At 41.1% G+C, this 15308-nt stretch overlaps 1 protein-coding gene across 1 annotated transcript in view; it reads right to left on the bottom strand.

The window, feature by feature from the left end:
* LOC136886033 (cholesterol transporter ABCA5) overlaps positions 1–15308 on the bottom strand; it is a 256631-nt gene that overhangs the window by 112701 nt on the left and 128622 nt on the right. Inside the window, exon 17 of the mRNA XM_067158745.2 lies at positions 14968–15107. Coding sequence (XP_067014846.1) covers positions 14968–15107 — 140 coding nt within the window. The remainder of the gene's footprint in view (positions 1–14967; positions 15108–15308) is intronic.

Raw genomic sequence — 15308 nt, 5'->3', positions numbered from 1 at the left:
AGCTAAACAGTCCATATGTAGGAAATGTACTGTAGATGCCCAGTTGAAGAGTTCTATGAGGTTAATCTCAGGAACCATCAGATCCAATCCACTATGGATGGGGAACACAGATGAAGAATACATCCACGGTACCTCCTGCCTGTCATAAGAGGCAATTAAAAGGGGCGACCAATGGATGATACTTTTGGAACCATGAGACAATATGTGATAAGTACTATTACACTATGAACACCATGGGTTGACTTTACTTGCGATTAGTACTACTATATGTGCCTGGTTGTGTTTCCTCTGAGAGCAATAATCGCTACTACCTGAGGAACCCGTACCGCTACTGCCTCCAGCTGGGTCTGTGATTAGTATCATCCGGGGAGGACTACTATGGGAGTAGTACCATTATATGAAGAACATCATGGGTCTGTGTTGCCTGTGGGTGGTGCCATAATGTGTGATGCACCGTGGGTCCACATCGCCTATGATTAGTACCCCTATGTGAGCAACACCATGAGTATATGTAGCTTGTGTTGAGTACCACTACGCGAGCAACACCATGAGTATATAGACGTTGATTCCCATAGGGAATCTGAAATGTTTGTCCCGAATGAGTAAATTTGTAATACCAATATACATGGTCCGTTATTGGACATTATAAATTTTCCAGCTAACTCATTCCTGGTTGCCAGCGTTTCGCCCCAGTGTGCTAAGTTGGGTATCAATTTTTGGTAATGAGACAAAGTCTCTCATAGTGCATTGGCACTGCCGGTGGCTCAAAGTAGCCTACGCAGTGGCCTCCATGGTATGCATTAACCATGCGTCTTGGTGGGTGTGCTATTTACCAACTGATGAGCCCTACTTAGCACACTGGGGCAAAACGCTGGCAACCAGGAATGAGTTAGCTGGAAAATTTATAATGTCCAATAACGGACCATTTATATCGGTATTATAACACCATGAGTATATGTGGCTCGTTATTAGTACCACTATATGAGGAGCACCATGGATCTAGCTGGCACCTGTGATTAGTACCTCTCTGTGAGGAACACCATGGGTCTGTGTTGCCTACGAGTGGTGCCGTTATGTGGGACATACCATGGATCTACATTACCTGTGATTAGTACCACTATGCAAGGAACAACACGATTCTTCGTTGCCTGTGATAATACTACTATAGGAGGAACATCACGGTTCTGCTTTACCAGTGATTAATGCCATTATGACAGGCTGGTGACCTGGAGTTTGGACCCCTTTGGACAACAAGAAAATAAGGCACTGTGAATTGGATCCACTGATCGTATTGGATTCATGGTCACTTTCATCATCATTCGTTTTAGATTTTAGTCAGAGAATACATTTTGAAGTTTAATTATCGTTTCGTTTTGTTGCACCTTGTAACATTAGGGGCCGATAACCTAGCTGTTAGGCCCCTTTAAACAACAATCATCATCATCATCATCATCGGATCCACACCCACACACTGCCTCCCGTGCTCAGCCACATTAAAAAAAAAAAAAAAAAAAAAAAAAAAAACCACGACAGTACAATCCCGAAGGGCCATGCTACCAAATGATCACTGCTCAGCCAGAAGGACTGCAGATTATGAGATGTCGTGTAGTTGGCACAACTGCTCAGCCACATAACCCTGGAAATCTTCTTCAACAGGATGCTTTGGTTCGGGAATACAGGAAGATAAACAATAAACCCAATCTTCCATTACACCGGGATATTCCTACTGCTACTAGAAACAGAAAACTCAAATTATGAAGACTCCCATAGCAACAGCTCAACAGATGGAACAAGAGAACTTCCACATTACAACAAAGTGGATTCAAAAATGGAAAAAGGAAACAACCCTTGCTCTTCACAACTTCCTGGACATGAAGAGAAAGGCCCCTAGATTTGAGCTTAGTCAAAAAACTTGGGTAACTCTGAGCAGAGTGAGTGCAAACCATGGAACTGTGGTGCGGCTCAACAGACTATCTGGCACAGAATGACTGAATGCCCTCAATGTTTTTACCATGGGGATATAAGTGACTTTGTAGACCAGTCCATCTGCACTTCAGTGGATGAGCAATCCATCTTTAAATTCTACTAGTTTGTTTTTATTACCTGTTGAGTTCTGTACTTTTGACATTTTATTTCATGTGTAAAGCCAAATGAATGAATGAATGAATGTTGTTTTATGCACATTTTAAATTAATTTTTCAGCAATTTACAATATAGTAGTGGTGAATATTCTTTTAAGAGGGCAAATTACAGAGTGGCAGAATGGTGAATACCTGAGTAGTGTTTGAATGTAGCATTTCTTCTTCAGGAAGAAAGAAGGAATATGAGTTTCAATACACTAACATATGGCTTACATATGCACATTAAACACTTGTTGGTTAGTAAATATAATTACATTTACAAGTACTATTAACGATGCCTAATTATGTAGGAGGCTGAAACCACCTACTTCCGACTTAACTGTTCATGTGTGCAAGTTTACCGATAAGGGGGCTTACAGGTAGAAGGGTCACGGATTATTTTCCATACTTACACCGTAGTACATATCTGCCTCCATAGCGTAACGGTCAGTGTTATTAGCTGCCCTCCTCGGGGGCCTGGGTTTGATTCCTGGTACTGCCAGAAATTTAAGAATGCCAGGAGGGCTGGTGTGTGGTTGAAATGATACATGCAGCTTACCTTCATTGGGGGTGTGTCTGACTAGAGCTGCACCCCTCAGGCATTAAGTTAGATATCCAAGCATTCTTGAGAAAATTGGCTTTGATCAGTTTCAAGTGCTTCATATCAACTAAACATAATGAAGTGGCAAGCGAGCATGTAGCCCAGTGGGCAAATATGGTAAAATTACTTCACTCAAAGACACATAATTTTCTTTAAAAACTATAAAATTTGTTGTTGTGAGAGTTTTATTGTATTCTTCTTGTAAAGGAGAGATAACAACCTATATCTGGTGGCAATTTCACCATTAATCCAGTCGCATCATCATCATCATCATCATCATCATCATCATCATCATCATCATCATCAATATCCCACTCCAGCCGTCCAGGTGTGGTTAACAAGCCTCCTGCACTCCTTTCTGTCCTTCCACTTTTCCTGCTCCATTACTTCCACCACATCCAATCCAGCTTCACTGGGCGAGTTGGCCGTGCGGTTAGAGTCGCGCAGCTGTGAGCTTGCATCCGGGAGATAGTGGGTTCGAATCCCACTGTTGGCAGCCCTGAAGATGGTTTTCTGTGGTTTCAGATTTTCACACCAGGCAAATGCTGGGGCTGAACCTTAATTAAGGCCATGGCCGCTTCCTTCCCACTCCTAGGCCTTCCCTATCCCACCGTCGCCATAAGACCTATCTGTGTCAGTGCAACGTTAAGCAAAGAAAGCAATCCAGCTTCTCCAATGTCCTTCCAAATCAGATCCATCCACCTTCTTCTCGGTCTTCCAACTGGTCTCTTTCCCTTAACTTCTCTTTCCAATTCCCTTCTTGCTACCCGTTCCTTTCCCATTCTTTTTACATGTCCGAACCATGTCAGTCATGCTTTCTGTATCTTCTGTACTAACGGTTCTATATTTAGCTCTTCTCTAATGTTAATATTTTGAATTCTATCTCTTCTTGTCTTTTTAACCGATGTTGTTAAAAATTTCATTTCTACTGCTTGGATCTTACTATCTTACCTCTTATTAATTACCAGCGTTTCTAGTCCGTATGTTACAACTGGTATTAAATACTGTTTATATAGTGTTAATTTCATTCTCTTGGGTACTTTGTCATCCCATAAATGCTCTCTGACTTGATGACAAAATGTTGTATCTTTAGTCTGTTAGTAATTTCAGGGTTGATTTCATTACTTTCATTAATAATGTTACCCAGATATGTAAACTGTTTTGTCTCCTTCGTACTTTCTTTCTCCCTTTTTTGCAAATCACCACATCATCTGCAAATCCCAAAGCATTCACTTCATTACTACTGATACTTTGTTTTACACATCCATCAATATAATTAACAATAATGGCGACAGTGCACTTCCTTGCTCAAGACTTGTTTTTTTGTATAAAATGTTTCAGAGTCACCACTCCCCAGTCTGATTTCCTCAATATTGTTGTGCAAGACAGACGGAAGTGGGATTTTATATATAGTAGAGAGGATAGATAGATGGCATATCGCAGGTGGAAGGAACTACAGGACAGTGCTACTAGCAACCAGTGCTACACAAAATCCTGCAAGTGGGTTTATTGCTCTTGATACCTTGACAGCCAGGTGGATTGATGCTCTGCTGCAGAGTTTCACTCCAAGACGCATGCTCTCCTGCTGTTCAAACCATTTTCCAATCCTCAACTTTGCAATCTCAAGTACCAGCCAACATGTATCCATACACCCCTTACCTACCAACTGCCGCCTCCTCAACCATTCCCATCACCACTACCACAGTCACCAGCAGTGGCGGCCGGTCAGTACGTGCTACCGGGCTCCAGCACGTAGCTTGAAACTGTAAGGAATATTATTTATGTACAGTAAAATTATCCTGGTGCCTTTTCGTTTTGAGTACGATATGAATTTGTGTTTTGTGAAAATCAGGACGAGATCCGTCGAACACCTAGCGCCGTTCTCCCGGGGAACAAGGCTCGTGCTCATGTGAAGTGAGCCCTTGCCTGTAGCCTGGAGGAAGCAATACGCAGGCGCAGCCAAGCTTGCAACACTCCCCCTAGCCGGCGGAGTATACCGTAAACCAGGATCAACTTTCACTGATCCCGTCTATAGTTACTTCCTCTCCCGCAAGGGGGTAGAAGTACTCGATGTCTCCTGCTACCTTGATGTTCACGGCCGACTGGATCCCTCGCTGCGCTCCTTAGCTAGCTAGAGCGACGCATCAAGTCGGCCGTGTGATGTTGAACGTGGTAAGCGAGTCTGCCACTAGAGAGTAGCATCGTCTGGGCTCGAAAGTAAAGCGTAAGCGGAGGCAATTTATCTCACACATGCTTATTAAAATATCCATCTTCCTTTTGTGTCAAAAATAAGGAATTCGTAGGTGAGTCAAAGAATCTTTGAGTGACCATAAATGTGATCCCGCATTACAATGTAATTTACTCTGGTGAAATGAAATAGCGTATGACTTTTAGTGCCGGAAGTATCCGAGGACATGTTCGACTCGCCAGATGCAGGTCTTTTGATTTGACGCCTGTAGGCGACCTGCGAGTCGTGATGAGGATGAAATGATGATGAAGACAACACATACACCCAATGATGGTTAAAATTCCAGACCCAGCCGGGAATTGAACCCGGGATCCCTGTGACCAAAGGCCAGCGCGCTAACCATTTAGCCATGGAGCCGGACATTTACTCTGGTAATAGGGGAGGTCTCAATGAAACAGTCGGCAGCTCTTTCAGTTGCTTTGTGCGGTTTTTAATCTCGCGGTTATATTACTGGTGCGTGTTTTTTCTGTCATTGTGTTAGTGCTCAAGTTTATACGGAGATTTATCAAATTATTTATCCACTGCAGTGTATATAAAGTGAAATTAAATTAGTGTTCTTAGTGGGGATCTATATTCCCACGATTCTATTTGCACTGATGTAAGTTGCGCCATTAGGTTAGTAAAAACAATATTTCTCGAATGGATTATTTATCTCGTAGACAGTTGTCGAAGAATTCATCTGCTTCCAAATTAATGTTGTTTTTGTTTGTTCTGAGTTATAAATTGTGAGAAAAGTATTATTATTATTATTATTATTATTATTATTATTATTATTATTATTATTATTATTATTATTACCAAGTTTGAAGTATGCGTTGTTCATCATGGCAATATGCAGATTTAAAACAGCGTATTTAGCTTGTTTTTTGTAGCACGTAGGACGATTTTTTCACGAGCCGCCACTGGTCACCAGTACAGTACATCCACCCAGTCAGTTGCAGAAATTGCTGCCATCGCCTATTACATTGCTCTGATGTCGAGCTACGCTGACCCATCGTACCACGGTCGCTATCTTGTAGTGGCACTGGCACGTATTTTCCGCGCAACTTTTAGTGATACTTAAATTTACGGGGGTGAGGAGTAAGGAGGGAGCTACTACAGTTCCAGTTATACTGCCAACTGAATGGAAATTAAATTTGAATTGAATCAATGGTATGATCAATCGATAAGAATTTTCTACACCTTTATTATCTTAAGCCAACAACTGTATCACACACACATTATATAACATTTATCAATGCAAATCTTGTTCCTAGCATGAATTCTATATTTTGGCTTTGCTGTGTAAACAACAACAGTACTAGTACGTAAAGTGTATGCCAGATGTCTCACGGCGATTCATAGTTTGTGTATCAAAGGTTGCCAATACGAATCTCTAAGAAACCGAGGCCTACCGATTCAGCACTAGAAAGCCGAAGTAGACAAAAAGTTTTGCGGATAATACATGAGAGGGCACCAGGATCTATTATAAACGTACTACACGCCAACACTCATCTGAAGCCATGCCAGACAGCCGCAGTCTTGCTGTGGATAAGTCTCCAGCTACAACCAACACTACATCTTCCTTAAAAAAAGAGCCAACCCCTTCTCTCTCAGAGATCTCCATTACTTCTGTACTCCCCATTTTAGGGGCACTATTACCTTTAATGTCCGAAACGTTGGCTGAATGGTCAGCGTACAGGCCTTCGGTTCAGAGGGTCTCGGGTTCGATTCCTGGCCGGGTCAGGGATTTTAACCTTCATTGGTTAATTCCATTGGCCCGGGGACTGGGTGTTTGTGCTGTCCCCAACATCCTTGCAACTCACACACTACACATAACACTATCCTCTACCACAATAACACGCAGTTACCTACACATGGCAGATGCCGCCCACCCTCATCGGAGGGTCTGCCTGCAAGGGCTGCACTCAGCTAGAAAAAGCCACACAAAATTAAATTAAAAACCTTTAATGAGCCCGCAAGCCCCTCAACCAACTCCTCCTGGCACACATTCATACTTACTTCTCAACCCATGCTCTCAACTCCGTTACCCAGCCAAAATCTTCACTACCCTTCAGCGTTACAACATGAAGGGGGCAGAAGTTGCTAACATCTGGCCAGCCTCCAATGGGGTCACCATCATGATCAACAACGATGCTGCCAAAAGGCTGACACAGTCCACTGACTTGGCTCAGCTGGGATCAAACTAGCCATTTAAACCGCTATCACACCAAGCTTCATAGCTGCAGTCGCTTAAGTGCGGCCAGTATCCAGTATTCGGGAGATAGTAGGTTCGAACCCCACTATTGGCAGCCCTGAAGATGGTTTTCCGTGGTTTCCCATTTTCACACCAGGCAAATGCTGGGGCTGTACCTTAATTAAGGCCATGGCTGCTTCCTTCCCAGTCCTGTCCCATCGTCGCCATAAGACATCTGTGTCGGTGCGACGTTAAGCCAATAGAGAAAAAAAAAAAAAACCACTATCACAACCAGCTATCAAGATTCCACCACCACAGTACAACCTTGTTAGTTGTGTGATCCGAGGAGTAGATCCCACCATCTACAACCATCAGTGAACTGAATGAGAAGGTTAAGAAGGGCATACTGGTTAAGGAGGCCTTCCGATTCAATAATGCGGCTGGGCTTATTTTTATGATTCAGATTATCCTCCCCACTCTCCAGGACGTGGTCCGAGTCCTTGCAAGTGAGGTGTCCATTCACTGCCACAATCACAAAGTGGAACCTTCAAGAGCTCTTCCACAACAATCAATTAGATGCAAGTGCTGCCTGGTATACAACCTCAATAGCACATCTGAACACACACTGAAACACAGAGTGATTACTTTGTGGATACTGTGTTCAATGACACTCCACCTCCGAGTACACTAACATAACTCAGCCACTGACTTGCAACACTTGTGGTAAGCAATCAGATCGCTTCATGGGCAAATTCAAAATGGGATTTGTGAGGTGGCGTTTCTAAATCTGCACGCGGCTTATGACCGGCTTCAGGGTATATTACCTATTCAAGACACTGCAAAGCCCATCCAGCATCACCAACTCACAAACCAGAGCTAGTTGTCCCAGTTTGCACAATCGACACCCCAACTACCCCAACCCATTCATTATTCATCCCATCTACCATCGAAGATCTAGTACGCTTCATCACCATAACTCTCGAGAACATGCCGAGAAATCAGCATCAAATACAAACACATATTCCATTGGTCCATTGTTCATTTAATATGTTAGTGTTAACCCTCGGGCACACGCGCTAGGAATGAATGCATTGTTACTCGTGCGGGCTACATATGTAGCCCAAACTGAAATCAAATCTGAATGACTTGTATGCACTATATTTAGGTTTCTTTGGTAATAATATCTTAAATAGTAGTATATATAAATATTCTAAGCCAAATTTGAAGACCATATGCAGGTTTTTCTTTTGTTGAGAAAGGGAAATAGAAACCACTGAAAAAATTTGATTGCATCTCACACTAAAGCAACTCTACCATGGAAACAGAAATAAAATAATAACAGCTTTTAAATTTATTTATATATATACACACACACAAATACTTACATTAGAACATATTTGCATGGTAAATAAATAAAAACAATATCGGGTTAAAAAATTGTCTTAAGAGTTTCTGTGAGCATTTTAAAGAATTTTAGCACTCTATCAAAACATGTATTTCTGTAGTATCGCTAAATTATGCATCATGATCACATTCAAACTTGTCTCTTAATTCACCAATATAAATATTTGTCGCTGTGGTTATCATTTTGTATTATATAGCTATCTATAAAAAGTTCTAAACGTTCAAGTTCAGTTTTCACAGTATGAGCAATTCCCTTAGGGCCAGGAAAGTGCATGATAATCTTATGAGCTCTTGTATGTACATTAGTACGTGGATGGTCCCTTAGCCACTTCAATCAATCAATCAATCAATCAATCAATCAATCAATCTTGGTCTGCATTTAGGGCAGTCGTGCAAGTGGCAGATTCCCTATCTGATGTTTTCCTAGCCTTTTCTTAAATGATTTCAATAAATTTCCAATTTTTTTGAACATCTCCCTTGGTAAGTTATTCCAATCCGTAACTCCACTTCCTATAAACTAATATTTAGCCCAGTTTGTCCTCTTGAATTCCAACTTTATCTTCATATTGTGATCTTTCCTACTTTTAAAGATACCTCTCAAACTTATTTGTCGACTAATGTCATTCCACCCCATCTCTCCACTGATAGCTCGGAACATATCACTTATGATGATACAGATGTAGATTCCCATAGGGAACATGAAATATTTGTCCTGAATGAGTAAACGCTGGCAACCAGGAATGAGTTAGCTGGAAAATTGGTATTACATATCACTTAGTCGAGCAGCTCGTCTCCTTTCTCCCAAGTCTTCCCTACCCAAACTTTGTAACATTATTGTAACACTACTTGTTTGTCGGAAATCACCCAGAACAAATTGAGCTGATTTTCTTTGGATTTATTCCATTTTTTGAATCAAGTAATCCTGATGACGGTCCCATACACTGGAACCATACTCTATTTGGGGTCTTACCAGAGACTTATATACCCTCTCTTTACATCCTTCCTACAATCCCTAAACACCCTCATAACCATGTGCAGAGATCTGTACCCTTTATTTACAATCCCATTTATGCGATTACCCTCAATGAAGATCTTTCCTTATATTAACACCTAGGTACTTACAGTGATCCCCGTAAGGAACTTTCACCCCATCAATTAAAAATGAGAGACCTTTTCCTATTTGTGAAACTCACAACCTGACTTTTAACCCTGTTTATCATCATACCATTGCCTGCTGTCCATCTTACAACATTATCAAGGCCATTTTGCAGTTGCTCACAATCTTGTAACTTATTTATTACGCTATACAGAATAACATCATCCGTAAAAAGCCTTATCTCTGATTCCACTTCTTTACTCATATCATTTATATATATATATAACAAAACATAAAGGTCCAATAATACTGCCTTGAGCAATTCCACTCTTAATTATTACAGGGTCATATAAAGCTTCACCAACTCTAATTATCTGAGATCTATTTTCTAGAAATATAGCAACCCATTCAGTCACTCTTTTGTCTAGTCGAATTGCACTCATTTTTTCCAGCGGTCTCCCATGATCCACCCTATCAAATACCTTTGACAGGTCAATCGCGATACAGTCCATTTGACCTCCTGAATCCAAGATATCTGTTATATCTTGCTGGAATCCTACAAGTTGAGCTTCAGTTATTAATTTTGCAAACATGTCTAATATAATCAGAAAAAATGCTTTCCCGAAGTTTACACACAATGCATGTCAAACTGTCAGGCCTGTAATTTTCAGCTTTACGTCTATCACTCTTTCCTTTATACACAGGGGCTACTACAGCAACTCTACATTCATTTGGTATAGCTCCTTCATGCAAACAATAATCAAATAAGTACTTCAGATATGGTACTATGTCCCAATCCATTGTCTTTAGTATCTCCCCAGAAATATTGTCAATCCCAGCCACTTTTCTAGTTTTCAAATTTTGTATCTTATTGTAAATGTCGTTATCATAGGGAAATTTTAATACTTCTGTAGTATTAGTTACCTCCTTTATCTGGACTTTATCCTTGTAACCAACAATCTTTACATACTGCTGACTGAATACTTGTGCCTTTTAAAGATCCTCGCATACACACTCCCCTTGTTCATTAATAATTCCTGGAATGTCCTCCTTGGAACCTGTTTCTGCCTTAAAGTACCTACACAAAACCCTTCCATTTTTCACTCTAACATTTGTGAAAATCCACAGCCTGTTTCCAGTCATTCGACTGGGTCAGGGATGGAATGAATGAAGCCCCCATCCAGCAGCGAGGATAGGAAATGTGCCGGCTGCCAAAGCCTGTCGCACTCATCTGGGGCAATGATAACTGATAGATGAAATGAAATGTTAATGGAGAGTGTTGCTGGAATGAAACATGACAGGAAAAACCGGAGTACCCAGAGAAAAACCTGTCCGCCTCCGCTTTTTCCAGCACAAATCTCACATGGAGTGACCGGGATTGGAACCATGGTATCCAGCAGTGAGAGGTCAGCGCGCTGCCGCCTGAGCCACGGATCTTCATTAACATTTGTATGACTGCCAATTATACTTGCAATCATGTTATCCTTAGCTGACTTCTTCGCTCGCTTCAATTTCCTAGTAAGTTCCTTCAATTTCTCCCTACTTTCACAGCCATTTCTAACTCTATTTCTTTCCAATCTGCACCTCCTTCTTAGTCTCTTTATTTCTCTGTTGTAATTAAATGGATTTTTACCATTCCTGACCATCTCTGAAGATACAAGTCTGTTTTCACACTTTTCAACAATTGCTTTAAATACATCCCAGAGTCTGTTTACATTTTTATTTACCATTTTCCACCGATCATAGTTACTTTTTAAAAATTCCCTCATGCCTGCTTATCAACCATATGGTGCTGCCTAATAGTCCTACTTTTAAGACCTTCCTTTCTATCACATTTATTTTTAACTACGACAAAAACAGCTTCACGATCACTAATACCTCTATTACTTTGGTTTCTCTATAGAGCTCATCTGGTTGTACCGGCACCATGTCCAGAATATTCTTCCCTCTAGTTGGTTCCATCACTTGAAATTGTTCTTGGCAGTGAACCATCTGGAATTATTGCTGTCGGTACCAGCAACGTCATTTGTCATTGGTCACTCATGTGAGGTATCTTCCTCACTGCTTGTACCTTCTTCAGATTCAGTTTGGTGTATTTCATGTGTAAGTATATCCTGTTCATTATCATTACTATCACAACTAGCAATACTATCACTACTTTCATCTAACCACTGACTGATTTGAAAGTCATCTACTTGGCTGCCTACGCAGCAACATTTCCTTTGCACTGAAACAGAAATGCTTGCACGGGCTACTATTGTAGCCCAGACTACTTCTAATCTGTCTGGCGCCTAAATGGCGCACCTGGTCAAGCCAGAAACATGCTCGCCATTTAACTGCAACATTGACATCCATAGAAAGACATGCTGCAATTGTAGCACTCAGACAAGCAGGTTTATCAATTCGCCAAATTGCAAAACAATGTAGCATGAGTAGGTAGGGTAAAGGGGATTCAGACCACCGCTGCCTCTGTGTAAGTGCTCGGGCCAGCTACCCCGCAGGGCCCCCCCGGCAAAGCCAATGACCGTGGCAAGGCCATGCGTGTGCGGAATGGCAACTACACCGGGTCTTTATGTAAGAGCCAGTTATTTCTTGAAGGGTAAGGGAATGGAGGAGCGGAAAGGAACTAGCCACCCTACCACATGTAAACTCCGGCTCAGGCACACCTCTGCGGAGGTTCAGACCTGCCTTCGGGCAGAATACTCCCTTACCTTATCTCCCGAATAAACGCTAACAGCTACTCAGCCGCCGAACTCTGAGAGTTATCTGCAGCATGGTCCTAAGCCTCCATGTTCCTGAGATTCCCCTACAAATGTACTGTATTCATAAACACATTTACAACTCCCGTACTCTGGATATGTCAAGACCTTGCCTCTGTTTCGGTTGAAGGCAAGACAGCAGGCCATCTCAGATCTCCTGCTCCCTTGTTACCAATGGAAGAGAATTCCCTTAGTTGTATCTTCCAAATTTCATGCCATCTCATCAAAGGAACCATTTATGTTGTTAGACCCTTTTACATTTCCACTGTTTTCAGTCTCAGAATGTATTGATAAGCTGGTATATTGTGTTTCAACTAGAATTTGTCAAAATTTTGGGTTTATATAGACAATATTTCAAAAGCGGTTGGTTTTAGAGCAAAAAAGGAGCGATTATTTTACCAACCTTTCAGTAATGCCACACGAGTATTGATGGACATAATAAGTTATGTTAAGAACCTGAAGGGTCAACGGTTTGATTCATCATTTAGGTCCTTTTTTCCACTGTTTTCAGTCATAGAATATATTGATAAATTGATATATTGTGTTCCGACTTGAATTTGTCAAAATTCTTGGTTTAAATGGACAATATCTCGAAAACAGTTGGTTGTTTGTTATGTCAAGGAGGGTAAAACTGGAGCTAGTGGTAAATCTGCTGATGACCTTCAAAACCTAGTATTTTTATTAGATATTTAGAATGCTCATAGCGAAATGCATTAAAGGTTATTACACTTAAAGTTCTAGTGAGATAGCTCTCTAGTTAGGTCTAAAGAATAGAGTATAGCAACTATCTTGCATAGCAGCCCTCGGTTCACCTTTCATGGGCTGCAATAACCTTCAAGAAATAATTGGCTCTTACATAAAGACCCGGTGTATTTAACATTCCACACACGCATGGCCTTGCCACGGTCAGTGGCTTTGCCAGGGGCCCCCGTGGGGAAGCTGGCCCGAGCGCTTGCGTAGAGGCAGCGGTGGTATTGGATCCCCTTTACCCTAGCTACTAGCATGTCTGTAGGGGGAGTGGAATACACACTTCACTGCCAGACGACAACAGGTAGCAATAAGGACAGACCACGACTAGGACAACCTCGTGAAACAACTAAAAGTGATAATAAAGTTCATCAGAATTACTATTAAGAGAAATAGGTTCAAAACAATGCCATAAATTTGTGCAGGCTTGGTAGAAATTAACAAGAAACAAATGTATGTTGCAACAGTAAAAAAAGGGAATTATTTGAAGCCATCTTGATAGGATGTATTGCAACAAGGAAACACATTCTAAAGCCCATAAATAAAAAGAGACCCAAATTGGCTAGAAAACAATGTAATTCGACACATGCAAGAGTGGAAGAGAGTGTTATTCACAGATGAATCGATGTTAGAGATTTTTGGGACCAGAAGGAGGATATTTGTTCGCCGATGTGAAGGAGAAAAAGTGGCCTAGCAGTGTGTTCTACGTAAAGTTACACATGGCGGGGGTTCTTACATGGTTTCGGGGTGTTTTGTAGGAGATAGAGTTGGAGACATTGTGGAAATAGAAGTATGTATGGATCAGAAGCACTACCACAGCATACTTTAGTATCATACAATACCATGTGGATTGTGCTTAATAGGGAAAGGATTCATCATACAACAGGATAATGACCCAAAACATCAGTCAGCATTCTGTAAGAAGTACATTGCATCAAGGGAAAAACAGAAAGTACCAAAAGATGTGGTCTAGCCATCCCAAAGCCCAGATTGTAATTCCATTGAAATGATCTGGGATGAAGTGGACAGATGTATGAGGAAAGTTCATATATCTCTGGAACGTTGTTAAGGATGTGTGGAATCATATAGACTCAAAATACCTACAAAAACTGATTGACCGCATGCCTTGAGTTTATGCGACAGTCCAAGGGAGGATACTTTGATGAAAGTCAAATATAATTATTCTGTTTGTATTATACATGTTTAAGTTTATATAATTATATTTTGGGAGAAATAAATTTTGTTTTGTGTTCATATCTGTAACACCAGGTAACAGTCATGGTGTATTGATATTAATGAGTGGTAGTATACATCACAACTAAAATATTGGTATGATTTTCTTACACAATGTTGAGAAAACAGTCTTTTCTTTTTGCCTTTGGTTCAGAGGGTCCCAGGTTCGATTCCCGGCTGGATTGGGAATTTTAATCGCTTCTGATTAATTCTGCTGGCTCGGGGACTGGGTGTATGTGTCCGTCCCGACACTCTCCTCATCATATTCAGACAATACACTACACTGCCTACCACCACAGAAACACGCAATAGTGATTACATCCTTCCATATAGGATTTGCGTCAGGAAGGGCATCCGGCCGTAAAACACGGCCAAATCCACATGTGCGACACAGTTCGCACCTGTGACCCCACAGGTGTGGGAAAAGGCTGTAGCAAAAGAAGATTGTCAGTCAATCTTTTTCACAAATGTAAGCATTGATGATATATCATCAGTTGATCCTATAAGGGTTCATCCTGGGGAGTGAATGCTGACGTGTAATTGTTTTTAAGAATACGTAGGTATGATTTAATACGGTACTTACGTAAGATGGTATCCAATTCCAAACTTGTTCTTCAAGAAGAGCGACGAACCACAACACCGTAACCTTCCCTTGGAGATGATGGCTTTGCGATCTGCCAGGATATCAGCTTCATCCATGAAGTGTGTTGTGAGCAATATCACCTAAATGGAGCAAGAGGGGATTAAACAAACGTAAGTTTGTAATATGATGGTATGAATGTTTCATCATGTTCTTCATTTAAATTTGGATACAAAAAATTCATTTTTCTTTGCCAGTTGTTTTACGATACTCCACAACATACAGGGTTCTAGTGACAGTGGGGCAAGAAAGGGCTAATACTGGAAAAGACGACAAACATCTAG

This window comes from Anabrus simplex, chromosome X (assembly GCF_040414725.1).
Source record: "Anabrus simplex isolate iqAnaSimp1 chromosome X, ASM4041472v1, whole genome shotgun sequence".
Classification (NCBI taxonomy): Eukaryota; Metazoa; Arthropoda; class Insecta; order Orthoptera; family Tettigoniidae; genus Anabrus; species Anabrus simplex.
Note: the sequence above shows the minus strand (reverse complement) of the source record. Positions and strands in the feature narration are given on the sequence as shown.